This window comes from Panthera leo, chromosome D4 (genome assembly GCF_018350215.1).
Source record: "Panthera leo isolate Ple1 chromosome D4, P.leo_Ple1_pat1.1, whole genome shotgun sequence".
NCBI lineage: Eukaryota > Metazoa > Chordata > Mammalia > Carnivora > Felidae > Panthera > Panthera leo.
The window spans coordinates 13,259,307-13,279,205 of record NC_056691.1 but is presented as its reverse complement, the minus strand read 5'-3'; the positions used below and the strand labels follow the sequence as shown (position 1 = coordinate 13,279,205).

General features: G+C 40.9%; 1 protein-coding gene across 1 annotated transcript in view; it reads left to right on the top strand.

The window, feature by feature from the left end:
• Positions 1-19,899, top strand: part of LOC122204458 (transient receptor potential cation channel subfamily M member 3-like) — a 68,953-nt gene that overhangs the window by 41,066 nt on the left and 7,988 nt on the right. Inside the window, exon 5 of the mRNA XM_042911960.1 lies at positions 7,285-7,359. Coding sequence (XP_042767894.1) covers positions 7,285-7,359 — 75 coding nt within the window. The remainder of the gene's footprint in view (positions 1-7,284; positions 7,360-19,899) is intronic.

The following is a 19,899-nucleotide window of genomic DNA, read 5'->3' as shown; positions in this document are numbered from 1 at the left end:
TGAGTGACATGAGAAGGTTTTTTTGAGAGTTTTCTATTTTGGAGTAGGTTAGCTATGTACACAGTAAGAGGTTAGAGTTGGCAGGAGACCATTGGGTCCCTTGCTCATAGCTGGCATTGCAAACCTAGCATGACACTTTTCCTATTGAGTCTTGATTCAGCTCGGAACTATTTTGAATTCACTAGGGCACAGGTTCTGCTGCTGTAACAATGGCCCAAAACAATGGGTGCCTAAATGAGGCTGGAGTTTATTCCTTCTATATATGATATTCTGAGCAGGAGTCCAGATTTTATGTAGTGGCCTCACAGTGTTAAGGACTCAGATCCCTTCTTTCTTTTGCTCTTTCTATCCCTGTCTTCATGGCCCGTGGGAGTTTGCCATCACATCTACATTCTAGCCAGAAAAAAGTCAGGAAAAAGGAGTAAGGGAAACTCATACCCTTTCCCTTTAAAGTCACATTGAGGAATTCATACACACCATGTTGGATTACATACCGTGCACCATTATTTGGTCACATGCTTACACCTAGCGAAAAGGGGATTTGAAAATATAGTCTTTATCTTGTACAATTACATAGCTAGCTCAAATCCCATCACTATGAGGGAAAGGAAGAATAGATATCAGGGTACAGATAACAGTTTTTGTCGTATCTTTTCAGCTTAGCATTCCAGATTGTTGTTAAGAAATGGCCAGAGCAGTCACATGAGATAGAACATATCTGCCATTCGTAAAAAAGATTGCCTATAGGTTCCAATATGTTCACTGGAGAGGCTTGTCCATAAATAGCTCCTGTAGCATATGCTTGGTACCATGTTCTTTCACTACCTGTGAGTTTTTTAGTGATAGGTGGTTGAAGGGTCTTGCACTGGCTCTGGAAATTATAATTTCCGCTTGAAATTGGTTTGAGATGAGATGTTTCAAATTATAGAGATTATTTTAGACCATTCTCATTTAGTTACCTTCAGTTAACTAACTCAAACAGATCCCCTAAGCCTCAAAGTAATTGCCTATGCTGTGCTATGCATATTGCATGTGTATGCCATAATGGATCCTTGATGGAGCCACATATTTTGTTGTACATCATTTGGTAACATTTTAAATCCCAAAATATTAAAAATAAATTAAAAAGATTCTGTGTTTCTATGACACTGCACTCTTGATATGAATGTTTCAAAGATAAACCCTGGAAAATAATTCTCATGTGACCTACACATGACTGTATTCTTGGTAATGAGCAGGAAGATGGGGATTGGGCAGCCTCTCAACTCCATACATTATAACAGGACTTCAGTCCTGTTGGGAGAAAAGGGCGAGGGAGCTAGCTGTCTTTGGGAATAAGAGCATCTCCTAACCCTGTTGAGGAAATATTTGAGGAGACCTGATGAGCAGATGAGTTTCTTATGGATTTAAAGCCCTCTTATGCCAATTATACAATATGACATTCCTACATTTTAATAACCCCTAAGTGACAACCAATAACTTGTCAAAACATAACTGAAGAGCTCTTAAAATGTTTTGAATGACAGTAAATATAAAATTGAGAGTATTTGCTGACACTGACAGTTATAAAAAGATTAATTTATGGAGCTTCTCTTAATAAATGGTGAATTGGGTCCCTTTAGAGACTGGGATATATGTGTCCTTATTCATCTAACCCTAGTTGGTTTCTTTTTTCTTTTTTTTTTTTTTAGCTTGTGTTTTTCTATACATCTACCTTTGTAAAACCACAAAGGTAGATGTATAGACAGTTGGAATTTATCTTCTGTCTTGCTAAAGGAATAAAGCTAGGAAGATCTAATGCCTTACAAATTTAATGAAACCACAGGCAAGTGCTTTGAAAACAAACCTTACCTTTCCTCTCTGGATACTCCATATGTGGCACAGTTATTTTCCCCTGTTTCTGTCTTGCCTAGTATCTTTTTCCTTCTTCTTATAAACCAAACTCAGAGTTATTATGACTTTTCGATTCACATAAGCTATGTCACTGTAGAAAACAAATTCAATGTTTAGAAACCCTATTAGAAAATACTAGTTCAAAAAACAAATGGTAAAGCAAAGCCAATAGTTGTGACAATAACAAAGGGCTAATTTCTATAATAAGCAAAGGGCATCCACAAATCCAAAAAAAATTCTATAAGAAAAAGGGCAAAATATATGAACAAGAAGATCACATGAAGAAAGTACAAATACTCAGCCTCACTAGAAAGTAAAGAAATGAAAATGAAGACAATGAAATGTTTTTAACCTATCAGCAAAAAAAAAAAAAAGTTTGCCAATATCTACTGTCAGTAAGTGTATATAGAAATACTCACTAGTGTGTGTACAAATATGGGCAACCTTATTTGGAAGACAATTTGGCTGCCCCTATTAAATGTTGAATGTGCATACCCTTTGGCCATGTATTTTTACTTCTAAGATTTATTCTATTCGTATTTATTGCAGTATTGTTTACAGTAATAAAATGGAAATAACTCAAAGATTCAGGAATAATTGGCTAATTAAATTATGTTGTAAACATATAGTGAAATACTCTGAAGTTACTATGAATAATGGTCTAGCTCTGTTTGGGCTCATATGCAAAGATATCCAAAGGTATATTTTTTTCTTAAGTTAAAAAGCCCGTTGTAAAACAGTACAAGTGTGTGGTTTTGATTACATTTATGTTTATAAAAATTTGAAAGAATATATGTATATGCTTATAAAATACTTGAAAGGACACAGGTGAATAAGTATTAGTTGTAACTTCTAGGCAGTGAAACCTGAGGTGAGGGAGGTAGGATAAGAACTGATATGTTCCACTTATACCTTTGAACACTTGTCAATGTTGTTTTTTTACAATGAGCAAATATAGCTTTTGTAGTGGAAGGGAGTGAGGAAAGGAAGAAAGAGGGAAAGGAAGGGGAGGGGAGGGGAAGAAAGGAAATGAAAGAAAGGAAAGGGCCAGGCACAGGCACAGGGGAAGGGAAGGGAAGAAGGAAAGGGAAAGGAAGAAAGCAGAGAGAGTGAGAGAGGGAAGGAGGGAGGGAAAGAGGGAGAGAAGGAGAGAAGGAGGGAGAGAAGGAGGGGCTGAGGGAAGGATGGGGGAGAGAAGGAGGGAGGAAGAAAACATTTGTCAGTAGTCAGCCTATCCATGTAATGTACGAGTTCAGAACCCTCCTCCCTCAAGTATATATATATCATTCCTGACCTCTGGGTAAGGAGCCAGCATAGCCGCGTTTTCTCTTGCCCACTCAATCTGTTGGCTATCCTTGGCTTCATCTAAGACAAGAGGAAAGAGTCAAGTCAGGAAACCTAAGGGAAGAGGCTGGTTAAGAACATGTTATGGAGAATCATACTGTCCAATCATACATAAGGGATGTGTATAATAATTATGAGACCAATGTAGCAGATTTGATGCTTACATTTGATAGTAGCTGAAATCATAAACAAAATTATCTTCCCTACTTGGAGTTAGTGAATGACAAAAGAGCCGAAATTTATCCCCAATTCTTAGCCATAACCAGACACCCTAGTATAATGGGACTCTCGAAAATGTCATACTTTTATATTTCTACCGTATGTACAATTCAGTAGAGCTGGAATAATTCATTATCCCTTCCTTATGGTCCTGGCCACCTGCAAAATCCAGCTCCACTCTCCTGGGGTCCTTGGGAGCTGGAAGGTGGATGGAGCTGGGTCACACAATAGCTCATTCAACAGCTGTTTCATGTTGGATGTTGTCTGTCATGCTCACTGTGGAAAAGTGGCTCCCTCTATATTCTTTGTTCCACTATACCTTTAAGATGCTTCATAGGGAGCCAAAACACAGGCTTAAAGCTCTTCAGCTTTTCAAAATGTAGCAAAATGAGAACTCAAAATATCTGTCATTTAAAATAAGTAGTGATTGTTCTGCTCTATATTTCCCCTTGACAGTATTTCTATCGCTCTACCAGTATTGGCTTGTGCACCTACAACATACCAAGCACTGTAGGGGTTGCAAGATAAATAAGGCATAGTTGTACACTTGAAGAACTTAGAGTTTGACAAATAAGTTAACAATAACTAGTGTTTAATTGAGTGCTAAACACTTTACAAGAAATCATGATTTACTCCTTACAACAACCCTGTGAAGTGAGTACCATTTATTATTCCCAGTGACCAAAAAAAACAAAACAAAACAAAACAAAACAAAGAAACCTGAAGTAGGAAGAGGTCAACAATAGCCCCAACGTCTGGCTGGTAATAAGAGGCAAACCCAAGAAGTCAGCCTGTGTCAGCCCCCACCACTGTGCTCTTCCTGCTCGGGATACAAAGAGCTGCATTATCATAAGCAGCAAGTGTTAAGTGCCCTTTAAAGACATAAAATACAACAGGAATTCAGATGAAGAGTATTTCTAGGTAGAACATTCAAGGGGGGTATGTGACAGAGATATTTTAAGTAAGATTTTGATGGGTGGAATGTGGGCAATGGATTATAAGTCATGTAGGTGAAAGCTTTCAACCTCCAGAAACTTAGTGCACAGCGTGTGGTCTAATTGAATTTGTTTTACTTTCATTAAATTGTTTATCCTCTCTCTACATTGCATTATTTCAGCTGCAAACATAAACAAGATCTACATGTGAACTGGGGTTAGATTTTTAGGAAATACAAACATCAAAATCATGAGGAAAGGATACATATATATTACATTGTTTCCTTTTTCTAGACATTCCTTGACAGGGGGGAAGTAAAGGTACACTATAGAATAATATATGATAACTGAGACATTATTACATATAGAGAGATATACAGATGGGGCAGGTGTACAGCTACACATGCTCATGAGATTTTGTATAACCATATATATATATATATATACACACACACACACACATTATTATAAATATATATGTATTTATATATAACATATAAGATATAACATAATATATAATATACAATATATAATATACAATATATAATATATATAACATATAATGTATAATATATAATATATAATATATATAATATAATATATATATACTTTACAAGAAATCGTGTATCTGTGTGTCTGTGTTTGTGTGTGTGTGTGTGTGTATGTGTGTATCTCACCAGGTTCACTGCCTTCATTTTCCAGATGGGAAAGCCCACTTAGAAAAGGTCAGGTGTCCTACCTGTTTTCATACCGTGCATCTGCTGGCACAGATCTTAGCTGAGCTGAGAATGCCACATGCTTAGTCTGCTGCTCAGCATAGTCACTGAGTTAGTTTGGGAAGTACTTTTCATGTATTTAACATAACGTCAGGGGAACTCAAATAAGGCAAAGTTCTCCATGCACCTCAGCCAGGAATGAAAGCAGGTTTCTTGGGGTATCAACCTCATTTGATGCAAAATCCGTGGCCCTTTATTTCCCCATTTCCCCCCTTGAGACCACTTTTTACACCATGCCCGATAGGGTGATCAAGGAAATAATGAGACAATTGGGGTCACCGTCACCAAACGCCACATGTTTAGACATTTCCATTTCCAGCCATGCAACAAATCTTCAACAAATCTGGTTAATCTTCACTAAAATGTTGTTTTAACTTTTGTTCGTTAGGGTTTGGTAACTGGAAGCAAAAAAGAACTACACTGAAAATACCAGCGTGCTCTTCACTCTGCAGGAAACACATAGCCTGGCCAGTTTTGTAGCTGGTCCCATAAACAAATGCTTGTGCTAAATTTGCCAGGAGGTCTTGTGTTTTTCTCTATCTGGGGCTTTGCTCATAGTATTTAGCAAGCAGTCTAATTGTCATACACAGCAGCAGAGCGGCCTGGGGAGGCATGTGCTCCCCAGCTGAATTTATTTCTCAGGAACATGCTAACTGGTAAGTTTCTGGGAAATACACAGTAGTTACTCTTGGCTTGTTATTTTACAAATTATTAAGAATCCAGAGGAATCCAGAAACCAACTCTTACATTTTGTGTTTCAAGGGATATTTCTTTGTCTTACCCCCAGTGAGTACGTTCTTATGACAAGGCACCTCTGCCAGGTTGTGGGCACTGAGGAATCACCAAGCAATGTTCTGTAAAAGTGGATTAAGACCTTACTGTGTCTCTCACACATTGGCTACCCTCTGCCCAATGACTGCCCCCGGTTGAAGCTCCTCTAGGAGTCTGGCTTGATCTTAGGAAGCTGGGGCCTCCATAAATGTTTCCAGGGAAGGAAAAAAGGAGCAGAAACAGAACTGTTGGTGGGATTCTCCTCCGAGGCCTAGATTTGAAATGAGGTACTGGATCATCTCACCCCAGCCTAGCTTGTTTAGTAAATTAACAACTCCAGAGTCTTGATATTACAATTAAATTCACCTCCCAGTTTGGGATAGTATAGACAAATTGGTAAGGAAACCTATTATAATGAAGTGGCTTTGATGACTTTTTCTTTGGATAAATAGGTAGCTAGATATATACATGTATGCACACATGGAAGGAAGGAAGGAAGGAAGGAAGGAAGGAAGGAAGGAAGGAAGGAGGGAGGGGGGAAGGAAAGGAAAGGAAAGAAGGAAGGAAGGAAGGAAGGAAGGAAGGAAGGAAGGAAGGAAGGAAGAAAAAAGGGATATATATGTTATATATATTATATATATACCTATATATACATATGGTTATGTCTGTGTATCTAATTAGTCATTTTCTTGGCAATGAGAGAAAGAAGAAGGAAATGTGGGGATCTTTTCAGTAAATAATATTGTGCATATTGAATGATATGTTGTCATTGGTTTCAATTATTCTTTAAAAAGAAAAGAAATTAAGTACATTAGCCAGTGGAGGGGAAAAAATACTCCTTGTCAAAAGTAGCTAATCACCTGAGAAGAGGACACATATCTCCAAAAACAAGAAAAATTAATGTTTTTAAAAGGAGAGAGGGGGCAATCCAGGTCTTGTGCAGTCTTGGAAAACAGCATCGAAAGATTCATAATTATTATTATCATCATGGTACCAACAGCTAACATTTCTAGAGGATTTACAAGGGCTAAGCACTCAACACGGATTGCCTCACTTAACCCTTTGAGCCCCACAACATTCACCTAGGCTGACACAGAATAATGAGGGATGCTTGCTCCATCCAGCAAAGGGGATGGCTGATTTTAAGAACCCAAACAAGTAGAAGAATGAGAAAATCAGGTATAGGTGCTACAGAGGGCTGTTTGACGCTTTGCAAAAGTCTCAGTGTGCAACTTGGATTGCCATCACATGTATACATTTATAAAGTGGGTGAGTCCGTCTGCTTTAATAAAATGTATATTCAACCATTGGGTTGTAGAAATTTCAAAGATTTTATTTTTTGACAGGATGCCTGCCGTTTTTCTCTCTTGACTCCCGCTTGTTTTATTCATTTTGGGGTAGTTGCCAATTAGACCCAATTGGTAAGTATAATTAATGGACAACATGAATCTCCTCTTAAACCCCAACCAAGAAAATTAACCATAAAACCATTCATTTCCTTTCAAAATTCCTAACGCTCTCTCTCCCTATGACTGCTGTTTATCTCTTTCTAAGACTTCCAACTGCATCCGAGATGATGATGATGATTATTCCCTATTATTTATCATCTTAAAATCCCCCATAAAACAGAGGATAAAGATGAGCATTTCTGGAGGCGCTGGTGTGTTCCAGACACTAGGCTAGGCGTTTTCATATATACTGCTCTTAATATATGAGCAGAGATCCTTCAATGCAGAGATCCTTCAAGGTAGGGATTATTATCTTCCTTTTTTACAGTTGATGAAACCGCATTTCAGAGTTACTAAGCCCTTGTTCTAAATCCAGTTAGTGGCACAGCATAGCACAAACCAGGCTGATGTGATTCCCAAATCCTTGCTCTTTTCACCCCACAGAAGGAAGCATTGTTTCACTCAAAAAGGCACTCCCCTAACATCTTGTTACCTTGGAGGGTTTAGGGGTCTTTATTTCATTCAACAACTGTTTGAACACAAGTTCCACATCATACACGGGTTGAACATCAGTTCAGCTGGAATTCTTCAACAGGAGAACTTTGGGCAGAGGACGGTGGTTAGTGGCAAGATGGTGGAGGAATTCACAGGAGCAACGTGAGGAGGAAGTAGGGCAGGGTGATGGCAGGGTGGGGGTGAAGATAAGCAGAGGAGATCCTGATCGTGTACCCATGGCTACAGTCTTTCTTCATGTGACTCGTGGACTTCCCTTTGTCATCCTATGCCTGAGAATATATGAAGGAGGCTGGGAAGGCAAAGGGACGTTCAATTGTCATCACTGGCATCTTTTTTGATCATTGCACCATGTTCAAATGCATTGGGGTAACCATGACATGAAAATTTCCATCACTGAGCTCATAACTGTTCCATGAGACCAATAGCAGTCAATAAGTTAAGGGTCATAGCAGAACTTCATCCAGGGAGACCTGGAAGTAAGAAATAATGAATTTATATTCTCATAGAATGAAAGCCCTGAGTTCAAACCACATGACCTGAAAAGGATGTTAAACTTCCCCTAGGTGGGTTACATGTATATCAGGGACATTTCATTGCCTTCTGTGGATGCTCTAACCTGTTCAGCCCAATCGTTTGGACTTTCTACTACCTGTAGACTCAACAGATCAAGTAAAAGACCATCCAAAATATGTATATCAAATTCATGATCAGTTAACTTTGGACTCTGATGACCTGCCATTTTTCAGACGCCCTCAACTGAACGTGTTGTTCGAACTTTTCTCTACTTTTTAAAGAATTTTCCCTCTATAAATCTATAAAAGAATAGATTGTGTGAAAAAGATAATACGGTCTAAACATCTGCCCTCTCTTATCTTTTGCAATGGCCTGATACAAGTTGGCTGTCCCTGAAATGTTTGTCATGCTTAGTACTAAAATGTCACTTTGTCCATCAAGACAATAATGGACTCAAAGGAATAATGTTGGGGGAGTAGATCTCATGTTAGTGAAACCTGTGTCTTCGCAGTCTGCCTAGCTTGTTTATCTGACTCATTTTCCAATCCAGGCTAAGCAAAAAGCTTTCTCTTTTAGCAAAGAGCTCCTTTCTGCATTAGAATGACTTTGTTCAGGGACTGGGGCAGTTCCTGAATGAGTCCAACAGGGGAGCTACCCACCATTCCGATAAGATATCTTAGGTTCTTTTACATGCAGGAAAGAATGCTGAGATCTCTTTTCAGATTAGAAAGATGTGGATAGCAAATATTTGGCATTTTGGTCTCAATAGTCAGCAAAATCTGCTGTTATTGGTCAGCCCCATAATAGGTTCCTCTCATGATAGCATAGACCCTCTTGATGTGACCCAACCTCTTCCTTATTCCACTGCTAACCAAAAGTCTTTCTATATGTTTTCATCTGTTGTTTCTCTGGTTTCCCCTTCTTTCTAATTCATGGAGACCTTATGTTCCACCCCTTTTAAGCTACTTGCAATTTCCCCGTAAACGACATGATGACATTCCTCATTGGAGGTGTTTTTCTCCTGTATTGACATTTGCTGAAATTCCAACCTCTTCCAATTCTACTTAAGGACAAAAACCTACACTCCAAGCCTCAGCTTGAAAATCTTCTCTTCTATGAAATCTTATAACACACACACACACATGAACGCGCATGCACTCACACACACACACACACACACACACACACATTCTTGTAGGCTCAATTATTTGCCGTATAATCCATGTTCCCACAGCACTCTGTGTAAGCCTCTGTCACAGAACTGCCTCTTTTGGTAAAGCGGTGATCTCTATCTGCCTGCACCGTGCTCCGTCTCCTGTAGATTGTGAGCTCCTTGTGAGCAGAGTCTGAGTCTTAAGTCATTTTTGTCATCCGGCAAACCTAGCACAGTGCCTGGTATATGCAGGTAGGGGCTCAATAAATTTTTATTGTAAACATCAATAAATGTTTTTCTGGCCTTATTTTTAGCTCTGGTTTCCAGCCCGACATAAAAATGTAATAGACGAGCTTAGATGTTAAAATCTTCAAAGGAAAGACACGTAGTAAAACAGTAACACATAGACAGACTCTGGGAAGATAAATGCATAGGAACATGTACTGGCAAAGACCATCATGAATACTTCTGTCATGGGCATGAAAGTATTTATTCTGGAAATTTGAATCATGATTCTTGTTGAATCATGATTCTTATTAAATCGTTTCCATCTTAGGAACTTAGAGAGTCGAAGGATGTGTATTTTTTGGAGTGGCCAAAGCCATCACGGCTCCATTATTTCCATATACACAGAAAAAGAAGTAAGTATTGATCTTCCCCCACTTATTTAAAGTGATAATTGCCTATGGCTGCTTTTCAGTCTAGATTAGGATCAACCATTCAGTAAAAATGCATAGCTACCTTTAGGAAGTTAGGCTAACATAAAATAAATGGCAGAACTTGTGCTGACTGGCTGACTGAGTACTTTTCTGCCATAATCAACAATTTTACTGTGGGATATATTTAGAGAGGATAAGGTATCTCACTCTCTAGGGTTCTAAAAGAAAGTGGGCTGAGATTTTAATTTGCTTGAGGTGATTAAGGCCAGGGAATTTGTCACGGGACCCTTCAAAGCCCCTTTCCCAGAATTTAAAATAATTTGCCTATCCCTTCAATAAGTGTTTGAATCATTTCACACCATTGACACTGATGGCTGTAAAAGTGAAATGTATTTCATATAGGCTTGAAGAGTGACCAGAAATAGTGCTCCCAAGATGTCAGCAATAACATTGTCATAGATTCTAACAGAATAAAAATCTTTTAACCTTGAACCCTTGGCTCAAGATATTAACCTCTGAGGAAAAAAAAAAACAAAAACAGGAGACTAGAGACGTTATTCCGTAATACCGGCCAAATAGGCGAACTTTTTTTTTTCTTTTTTGGCATCCAGAGCTGAAACAAGCAAGCAGCTCTTCCCCTTACTGAACAGGCTGTTCCTGTTCTTTGAGCAGGGTCAGATTTCAAAAGCTGCCTTGAGTTCCACAGGCTGCAGCACTGTAGGCAAATGCTGAAGTCCTAGATCTCAGGCAGAGGAATCAACAGTTCTTGCTGGCTAATGAGCCTGGGCGTCTTCGCGACCACACGGGGTTCTGTGGGCAATTCCTGCTGGAATGAGGGAGGATGAAAAAACAGGTGTGCCTTTGCTAACACGGGGGACTGAGGATTGAAGAGTCAGCTCTTCTGGTCATCAAACAAATCTGAGCTGAACCTTTCCTCATTAGCCACATTTCTTCCACCCAGAGGGAGAACACAGGAAGTGAGTTCTGACTCGGGTGCACATCAGAATTTATTAGGAAATCGTGGTGGGGGGGAGGGGGGATTCTGAAAGAAGTAACAACTAACGTGGCCAGTCTGCACCATCAGGAGATTGGGGACAAGTAGAAAGTTCTCTTCTCCCTTGTATTTCCGTTCTTAGATTCTGTTTGCAGGTCGTGCATGGAGCAGGATTTGTTTGGTCCTGTCAGCTTACTTGTTCCCATTATTCAGGTAATAAGAACCGTTACAGTGAGTATGAATTATGGTTCATAAACTTAGGTAGGTAGGAAATGTTGCATAATAAAAATTTTCCTTAAATCAAATAAATCCAATTCTAAGCTCCCTTTCCATCTAGTTTTGGTGAATTCAATCTCAGTTTTTATTATGTCTCTCTTTCCCTCCCACTCCTCCTGATGTCCTCCCTCTGACCCCTCCCCTTCTCCCCTTCCTTTCCCGTCTTCTCCCCCTCTCAGCTGCTCTCTCTCTCTCTCTTTCTCAGGTATAGTGTACCTGGGAAATTGGGAAGAGGCCTCTTCTTTTCCCTCAGCCAAGGTAACCATTGGTACTGGAACTGCCCAAGTCTGCATGGTCCCCCACCCCACCGCCCCCACCCCCAGGCCAGGCAGAAGGTTCTGGTGCTCCAGTGCTGAGCGCAGCACCAGGGTTCACTTCATAGCAGTCCCCTTCAGGCCGGGTATCTGTGCTCATCCCACCCTCCTGGAGCTTGCATTTGGGTTGAAGGAAACCAAAAATAAGTAAAATATGTAGTGTATTGGGTAGGAATAAGTGTCAGGGAGAGAAGGAAGGCAGAGAGGCCAAAAAGGGGAGTGTAAGGAGGAGGTTGCAGTTTTAAATAGAGTGGTGGAGAAGCCCTCACTGGAAAGGGGACACTTGAGTGAAGACTTTAGGAAGTGAGGGAACAGAGTATGTGACATATTGGGGACAACCATTGCTGGCAGAAGGAATGGCAGTGAAAAGGCACTGAGGCAGGAATGTGGGCTACATGATTGGAGAACATCAGGAGGAGCCTGTGTGGCCATGTGGAAGGAAAGGGAGGAGAGGAGTAGGAGAGGAGTCCAGGGAAGGAATGAGGGCCAGATCCAATGAGGAGGGTAAGAACTTTGACTTCTACACTTGCCCTGTGTGCAATAGTAGCTTGCAGAGTTTTGAGCAAAGGAAGAAGTGTTCTTGTATGTTTCAACAGTATCACCCCACCTACTGAGTTGAGTAGCCTACATAGGGAGCAGGTGTGAAAGCAGAAACAGAAGTGAAGAGACCATGGCAAGAATCCAGACAAAAGCTGGCAGTGCTTAGACTAGGTGTACGATTCAGGCTATAATTTGAAGGCAGAGCAAGCAAGATTTACCATTAAATTTGATCCAAGGTGTGAGAGGGACAGATGAATCCAAGGTGACTCCCAGTTTGGGGGACTGACCAGCTAAAAGAATGCACTGCCATGTATTCAGATGGGGAAGACTGGGGAGGAGGGTGGAAGGTAGAGACAATATCAGGAGCTTACCTTTGGGTGCATCTTATCTGAGCTATCCCATGGCACTGAGGCCATGTCGAGAGGAGCAAGGTTGGGCAAGACTGAAGCTCAGTGCAGATAGTGGTCTGGAGATATAAACAGGGAAGTCGCCCATGTCTGGCCAGTGTACAAAACCATGTGAGTGGGTGAGATCATCCAGGGAGTGAGTGAGGAGAGGAGACAAGGAAACAGCAGAGGACCAAGAACTGAATCAGTCCTTCTACCAGAGGTCAGGGAGGTGAGAAGGCACCAGCAATGATGAAGAAGGAGGAGCTAGTGAAGTAAGGAGAGGGAGCTTCTGGAATCCAAATGGAGAGCATATTTCCAAGAGGAAGCCATGGCCAACTGTGTAAATGCTTTTGATGGGTCAAGTAAGATGAAACCTGCGAACTGACCATCGGGATATTGCGAGTCCCTTCTCCCTGTCTCATCCCATCCCATGTCTACCCATCAGAGACACTTGCCTTGTCTTCTTTCTCTTTAAGACATTAATGAGCTTAGGTTTTTAACAAAAGCCATTCAGAGAGCTCATCTTCAGGCCAGCAATGCCAACTTTCCCTGAGAAAAGACAGCCCAGTGGGCCCTTTTGGAAATAAGGAGAAGGAAAAATAAATGGAAAACAAAATATGAATTAGTAACTCAGTAAATGATCCTGTTAGACAGAAAATACATTATTTGCTTTTAGGCCACATACCAAGTAGAGGGTATATTCAATATAGGTAAATAATTTTCAGCAGTACAGTGAATCCCCTACTGAAATAGGATGAAGTGGGAAGCTATTCATTTTTAAAGAGTTGGTTCTAGGGGATGAACTAGGGGAACTGGTTCTAGGGGAAGAAGAGCACATAACTTCCAGTAAGGGCAATGCTACATCAATCACATACAACTGAACTGGATGTCACCGCTTGGCTTACACAGCTTTCCAGCTTGGTTAGCTTCTCATTGATCATAGATGTACTCAAGCTTGGCAGACTAACAGATGTTGCTTCATAGGAATCATTTTTATCACAGTAGTTAGACCCAAAGGTTGGCAAACTACAGCCCATGGGCCACATCCAGCCTGCCATCTGTCTTTGTAAATAAAGCTTTATTGGAACATGGCCATGTCCATGCTCATTCTTTCATGTACCATCTATGGCTGCCTTCAACCAACAGTGACATAGCTGAGGACTTACAGCAGAGGTTGTCTGTCCTGCAAACCTGAAAATACTTACTATCTGGCCTTTTGCAGAAAAAGTTTGCAGACTCCTGATTTAGATTTAGATTTGTTCCAGGGAACAAATCATGGATGTTTCAGTCCTACTCCATGGGCTCTCATCTTAATTTACTGCAAGGGACACATCTTAAGATTCCACTTCTTTTCATAGTTGGAAATCTCCTCTACTTATCGCTTAATGCTGGGGCAGCGGTTCTGGTCCATTGGGCCACTGGCAATAGCATCACCTGGGAACTTGTTAGAAATGCACATTCTCAAGTCCCATTTTAGACCTACTTGTCAGAAGCTCCGGGAAGGTGTGCAACAGGGTGTTCTCAAACTGCTCCCCAGGAAATTCTGATACATGCTAAACTCAAGAGCCGTGTGCTACAGCAGACTCTGATCAGAAGAGCTGAGACCTTGACATGGGCATTTCTGCACACCCCTTCCAATGATAGTTTTCAATGCACAAACTAGGTCTTTGCACATTAGAATTAGGGTTTTGAGAACAGTCCTTAGATTGCCACTTTCTTATATATAACGTTAGGAGAGCCCATCTTCTAGAATGATGGTATTAGCACTTATTATTGCAGTCAAATGGTTCTTGGTGGCAGAGTAGGAATAAGCCAAGTGTCTGTTTTCACTTGAACATGACAGAGTAGGATAATGACTGAGTGATTAAGGACCCAAAGTACCATTGGATGCCCTTGGGCCATGACTGTCTGCTGATTCCTCATTGTGGCCTCCAGTATGTTTAAGTGATAGAATGTAACGAGGCATTTACTTAGAGAAAAGTAGAAGGGATTTATTTTCAGCACCATCAAGGATATGCTAGAATGAGAAAAACTTTAAATCAATATTCTCCCCCTACAGGATTTATGCAGGTGCTGCTGTGTTATAGTTGCTGTTTTCCTTTGCTTAATGATCTAATCCCTCCCTGGAGCTTCATCCTTTTGAGTACCTAAGGGAAGGAATATCTCTGATAATGAATAGCTGTGGTTTAGATGGAGCTGGAAACCTGCCCCCAGGGAATCAGAGAGGGGTAGCAGTGAGTGTTGGCCTTATTAAGCCAGGAAGAGATGCAAAAAGGGAACAGTGAACAAACTCAGGCCCCTTTCTAAATATCTGACGTTGCCATCCATTTTTAAAATTTTTCAGAAATGAATTTGGAACTCTGAGGCATGAGAGAGAGATAGAGCGGCCATTGTACTGGTTTGTCCAGGACTAGATCTGGTTTATACTAGTCATCCCAGCATAACTATTAATGACTGACAACCCTTTCATTTGCAAAAGTGTCCTGGTATTTGTATGATAAAACAAATGGTCACCCTAGTGAGAGACGACCCAGTAAGAGTGCAAATAGTGTAGACCCAGTTTCGATACTCAGTTTACTCTCTGTGCCTCAGTTTATTTAAGTGTAAACTGAGATTTAAAATCTTTCTATCATAGGATTGTTGAGCATGTTGCGTAAGCATGTGCAACCCGCCTGGCTGCTGTCCAACACCTGGCAGGTGCTCAGCAACTGCTTGTTCCCCAAAGAGAAAAAAAAAAAAACTGCCTTCAGCCAGTTGGCGGAGTGGACTTCACTATGAGAGATCATTCACTGCAACCCAGAAATTCATAAGCAGCCTTGTTTTGGCACCATTTGTAACTAGGTTTTTTAACATATTGGAATTGTCATTTCCTTGTGAGGAGCTATAAAAACATAAAGAAGGGGTGCCTGGGTGGCTCAATCCATGAAGCGTCTGACCTCTGCTCAGGTCATAATCTCATGGTTCATGAGTTTGAGTCCCGCGTTGGACTCTGTGCTGACAGCTCAGAGCCTGGAGCCTGCTTCAGATTCTGTGACCCCTCTCTCCCTGCCCCTCCCCTGCTCATGCTCTCTCTCTCTCAAAAATAAATAAACATTAAAAAGTTTTTTAAAAAACATTTAAAAAATGTCTGCTAGAGAAGGCCATCTTTGCACTTGAAAAATGATCTCACATCACAAATATGAACTAGAGGCTCAAGTTTGTTAGATGTTCTGATGCTAAGTGAATACAAGCAAGAGAAATAACAGTATTATAATTCATGGTGTTAGAGCTTGAGAAAGTCTAATACATTATACTTCACCCTTGATGGAACAAGACTGAAACTGACTGAGAGTTGGACACCAGAGTCAGGCAGATGGAGATCAAAACATAATTTTTATTAATGGTGAAGTTATGGGAAATAATGACTTAGTGTGAGGGCCAAATGGGTTTGCCTTTTTCAGCCTCCAGACAGCCAACCAGAAAAGAAATCTGTGTCTACAAAAGACACCTTTACTAATAGCATTGACTGGCATTGGTCCATGGAGGACAAGGAAGAAAGAAGCTCAGCTCTCTTCAGTGGGAGACTAGTAGTAGATTTGTTCTATCTAACCAAGAAACATAGACATTAGTCACCCCCAATCAAGTTGCTCAGTTTTACATGTGGAGAGGAGTAAGGGAAGGACAAGGGGCTAGATATGTTCCACTAATGGAGCTCCATCCACACTGAACTTGAAACCAGAGGAAAGAAGGTTCCTCGTGTCATCATCCATATTTCCCACTGAGTATTTAGTCATGATAAAGATTTGAACAGACTGGACTTGACACATTGTCTTTTAGAAAAGATGCCCGGACAGTCAAATAAAAATTTATCACTTCTGCCAACTGCTGGTCAGAAATTGGACTAAATACTATTACTAGATGTCAAACAATCAGTACCCTTCCTTTGTCTCATATAGGATAATGGCAGTCAGTTAGTTTCATAACCTTGGTGGTGAATGAAGGTCATTTCTAGCCAACAGCACCGTAGCTGCTGCTGAATCATACCAATCACCTCAGAGAGAACAGAATTATGTTTCCATTTCAGTCACGTAGTTCCCTATTCATTTCATGTGGAGGAAGTAATAGCTTTCATGGATATCGTTCCAGCAAAGGGAAGAATGTAAACCTTTGTTTACGTCTTTCCCCTCCCAGTGGCCAGGACACGTTGTCACTCCAGCTGGGTCCAATTCTGAGAAACAATGAGACTTCAATTTAAAAGGACAAGACAGCTGAACCGAAATTGGCTATTTGAGTCGCTAAGAATCTGGACTCTTCCAGACCTAATCCAAATGGACAAGTGAAATGTGAGCACTGGCCCAGGTGACTCAGCAGCTCCTTCTCTAGGTCTCTGACCACTGCTGAGGCCGGGTAGTTAAGGCGTGTGAAAGGACACGATGGGGCCACTTAAATGGCTGTCGTGTCAACTGTCAGAAATACACATCGATAGTATTGAGATATGGTACTCGGTCCCTGTATAACCACCAATTTATTCCTGTCCCTTCAACTGTGCTAGTCCCAAGGCACTGTACCTGGGGCACTGTACATTTTAATTTTGTTTTATTTCACAATTATCGAAACCATCTTCTACATGTGAGGCTCTTTTGACACCAGGATGTTGCCTAAAGGGGGGCAGGGGGCAGGGGTCTGTTCAAGAAGTTTAAATTTAGTGGATGAAACTTTCATTAAAACAAGGCAGAATAAAATACCTGCCAAAACATAGATAAAGGAAAAAAATCAGGGGCGCCTGGGTGGCTCAGTCGGTTAAGCGGCCGACTTCGGCTCAGGTCAGGATCTCGCGGTCCGTGAGTTCGAGCCCCACATCGGGCTCTGTGCTGACCGCTCAGAGCCTGGAGCCTGTTTCCGATTCTGTGTCTCCCTCTCTCTGACCCTCCCCTGTTCATGCTCTGTCTCTCCCTGTCTCAAAAAATAAAATTAAAAAACGTTAAAAAAAAAATTAAAAAAAAAAAAAAGAAAAAAATCAGCCACAGGCTACAAAGGAATGAGTGATTAATACTACCTAAGGGAGTTAAGAAATACCTCAGCAATTAGTAACATTTAAAGTAGACTCTGAAGATTGCATTGGCGTCTCTGAGAGGCCACAATAAAGAGTACCTGCCTTTCTCATCGAAATTCTGAACAATCTCAGAAATAAAAAAAAGTACTTGATGAAACTCAAAATACCAGTTTTTGTTGGACAAGTTAGCAGGTATGGCTTTAAGACCATTGGCCAAGGGGGTTTAATGGCTCCCCCAGATCTGGCAGAATCCCATAGTGAGCCTTTACCCCACCCCTCATGCCTCACCAACATACCTTTAGGGGCAGAGCCCCCGGAGAAGCCGGGAGACCTCACTCTTCCTCATGAAACTGGGAGTGGGGAGAGATACTCCCCTCTGAAAATTTGGATGGCTAGGAGGAAGTTAAAACAGAATCCTAGCTGGCAGATCATGAAGATAGTCTGACGAGACCAGAATTAAGGTGAACAGAAGATCTGGAGGGAGATGAGGCTACAGATGAAGGTTGGACCAGAACACGGGGAGCCTCGCCTGTCACGTGAAAAGTGTGGACTTTGGTCTGTAAGCAAGGAGAACCCACTAAAGACAGCTACAGAGAAGACTGTATTTATGATGATAACTAGCTGGTGGTGATTGCTGTGGAGGCAGGGAAATAAGGCAGGAAGCACTTCGGGAATGAGCCAATGAATGAACATAAAACCCTAGGCATCTGGGAAAATTCCCGATTTCATGAAAATTTAAATCAGATCTCAGTGCTCTGGATCTCAGGCCAGTTGATTGAGGGGAAGTGGCTCACGTCAGGAAATATCTAAAAATTTCTGTGGAAATAATTATATTGTCATTTAACCTATAAGAAACCAGGATTGGGGCACATAGGTGGCTCAGTCGGATTAGTGGCTGATTCTTGATTTTGGCTACCCTGCTTCGGGCTCCTTGCTGGGCGTGGAGCCTGCTTAATATTCTCTCTTTCTACCTCTCCTTCTGCCTTCCTCTCTCTCTCTCTCTCTCTCTCTCTCTCTCTCTCTCTGTCTCTCTCTCTCTCTCTCTCTTAAAAACAAAAATAAGAAAATAAAGAAAAAAGAAATCAGGGTATACTTGATAGTAATTCAGTATCCTGCCTTTTATACCCCAAGTTTTAGTGAGCAACTACTATGTGTAGTAGCAACGACTATGTACATGCCATGCAGGGAATACAAAGATAAACCCACCTAATAGAGAAAAGACGTGTCCAAACATATAATTAATGAGAGAAAACTTCAAGAGATAGGAAAGGCACTATGAGAAAGTTTTAATGCCTTTTATGCCAAAGTAATTGATAGACAAATTTTAAAAATCTCTTCATTGGCATGGGCTTTAAAAAAAAATGCTATGAGGCAACACAAGTGAGAATTATTAATTCTGCCTGGTGGGTAAAGGGGGGAAGGGGCTCAGGAAGGCTTGTCTTTGAACCTGGAAACTGCAGGGTGAGTGTAAGTTTCTCACAGATAGTAAGTCAAAAAGGACATTCCTTAAAGAGAGAAAAGAACTTTTCACATTTGGGGGAGGAAGACACAATTGTTATAAGGGGAGGATGGGCATAGTATTATAAAGTCAAAGGAGTTAGAACCACTCTGATTACCTTACATCTGAGAAGGCAAAGGATGCCTTTTGATGTGGGTTTGAACAGAGTAGAAACTAAGAAGACTTTGGCTTTGTTTGGGCGAGTTTTCTTGTAGACTTAGATCAATTACATTAAAACATTCAGCCTGCAAACAATGGCCTCAAAGAAAACGCTGGCTCTTTCCTTTTATGAAAGTAATACTTGCACCACAGCCCATGGGATCGGCTGTTCCTTTTCTATTGAAATGATTCACATAGAATGTTACTTGGATGTCCCGGTAATATATGAACATTAATAGCAGGATATTTCAATCAGAACTGGCGTGCTGTAAGGGAATAACTGTTTCCCATTGACTAAGTCAAAAGCCAAGTTAGTTTATTAGCATATAATATACTTGGAGTCGGTTTATGGATTTTGTTATTTGGCATTTACATCTTTGTCCAAACCACAAAACTCAAATGGCTTAACAAGCTGATTGAAGCACCCAGAAGAGGCCATGGTAGAAGCATTTGGGGAGTGATACAAAAAG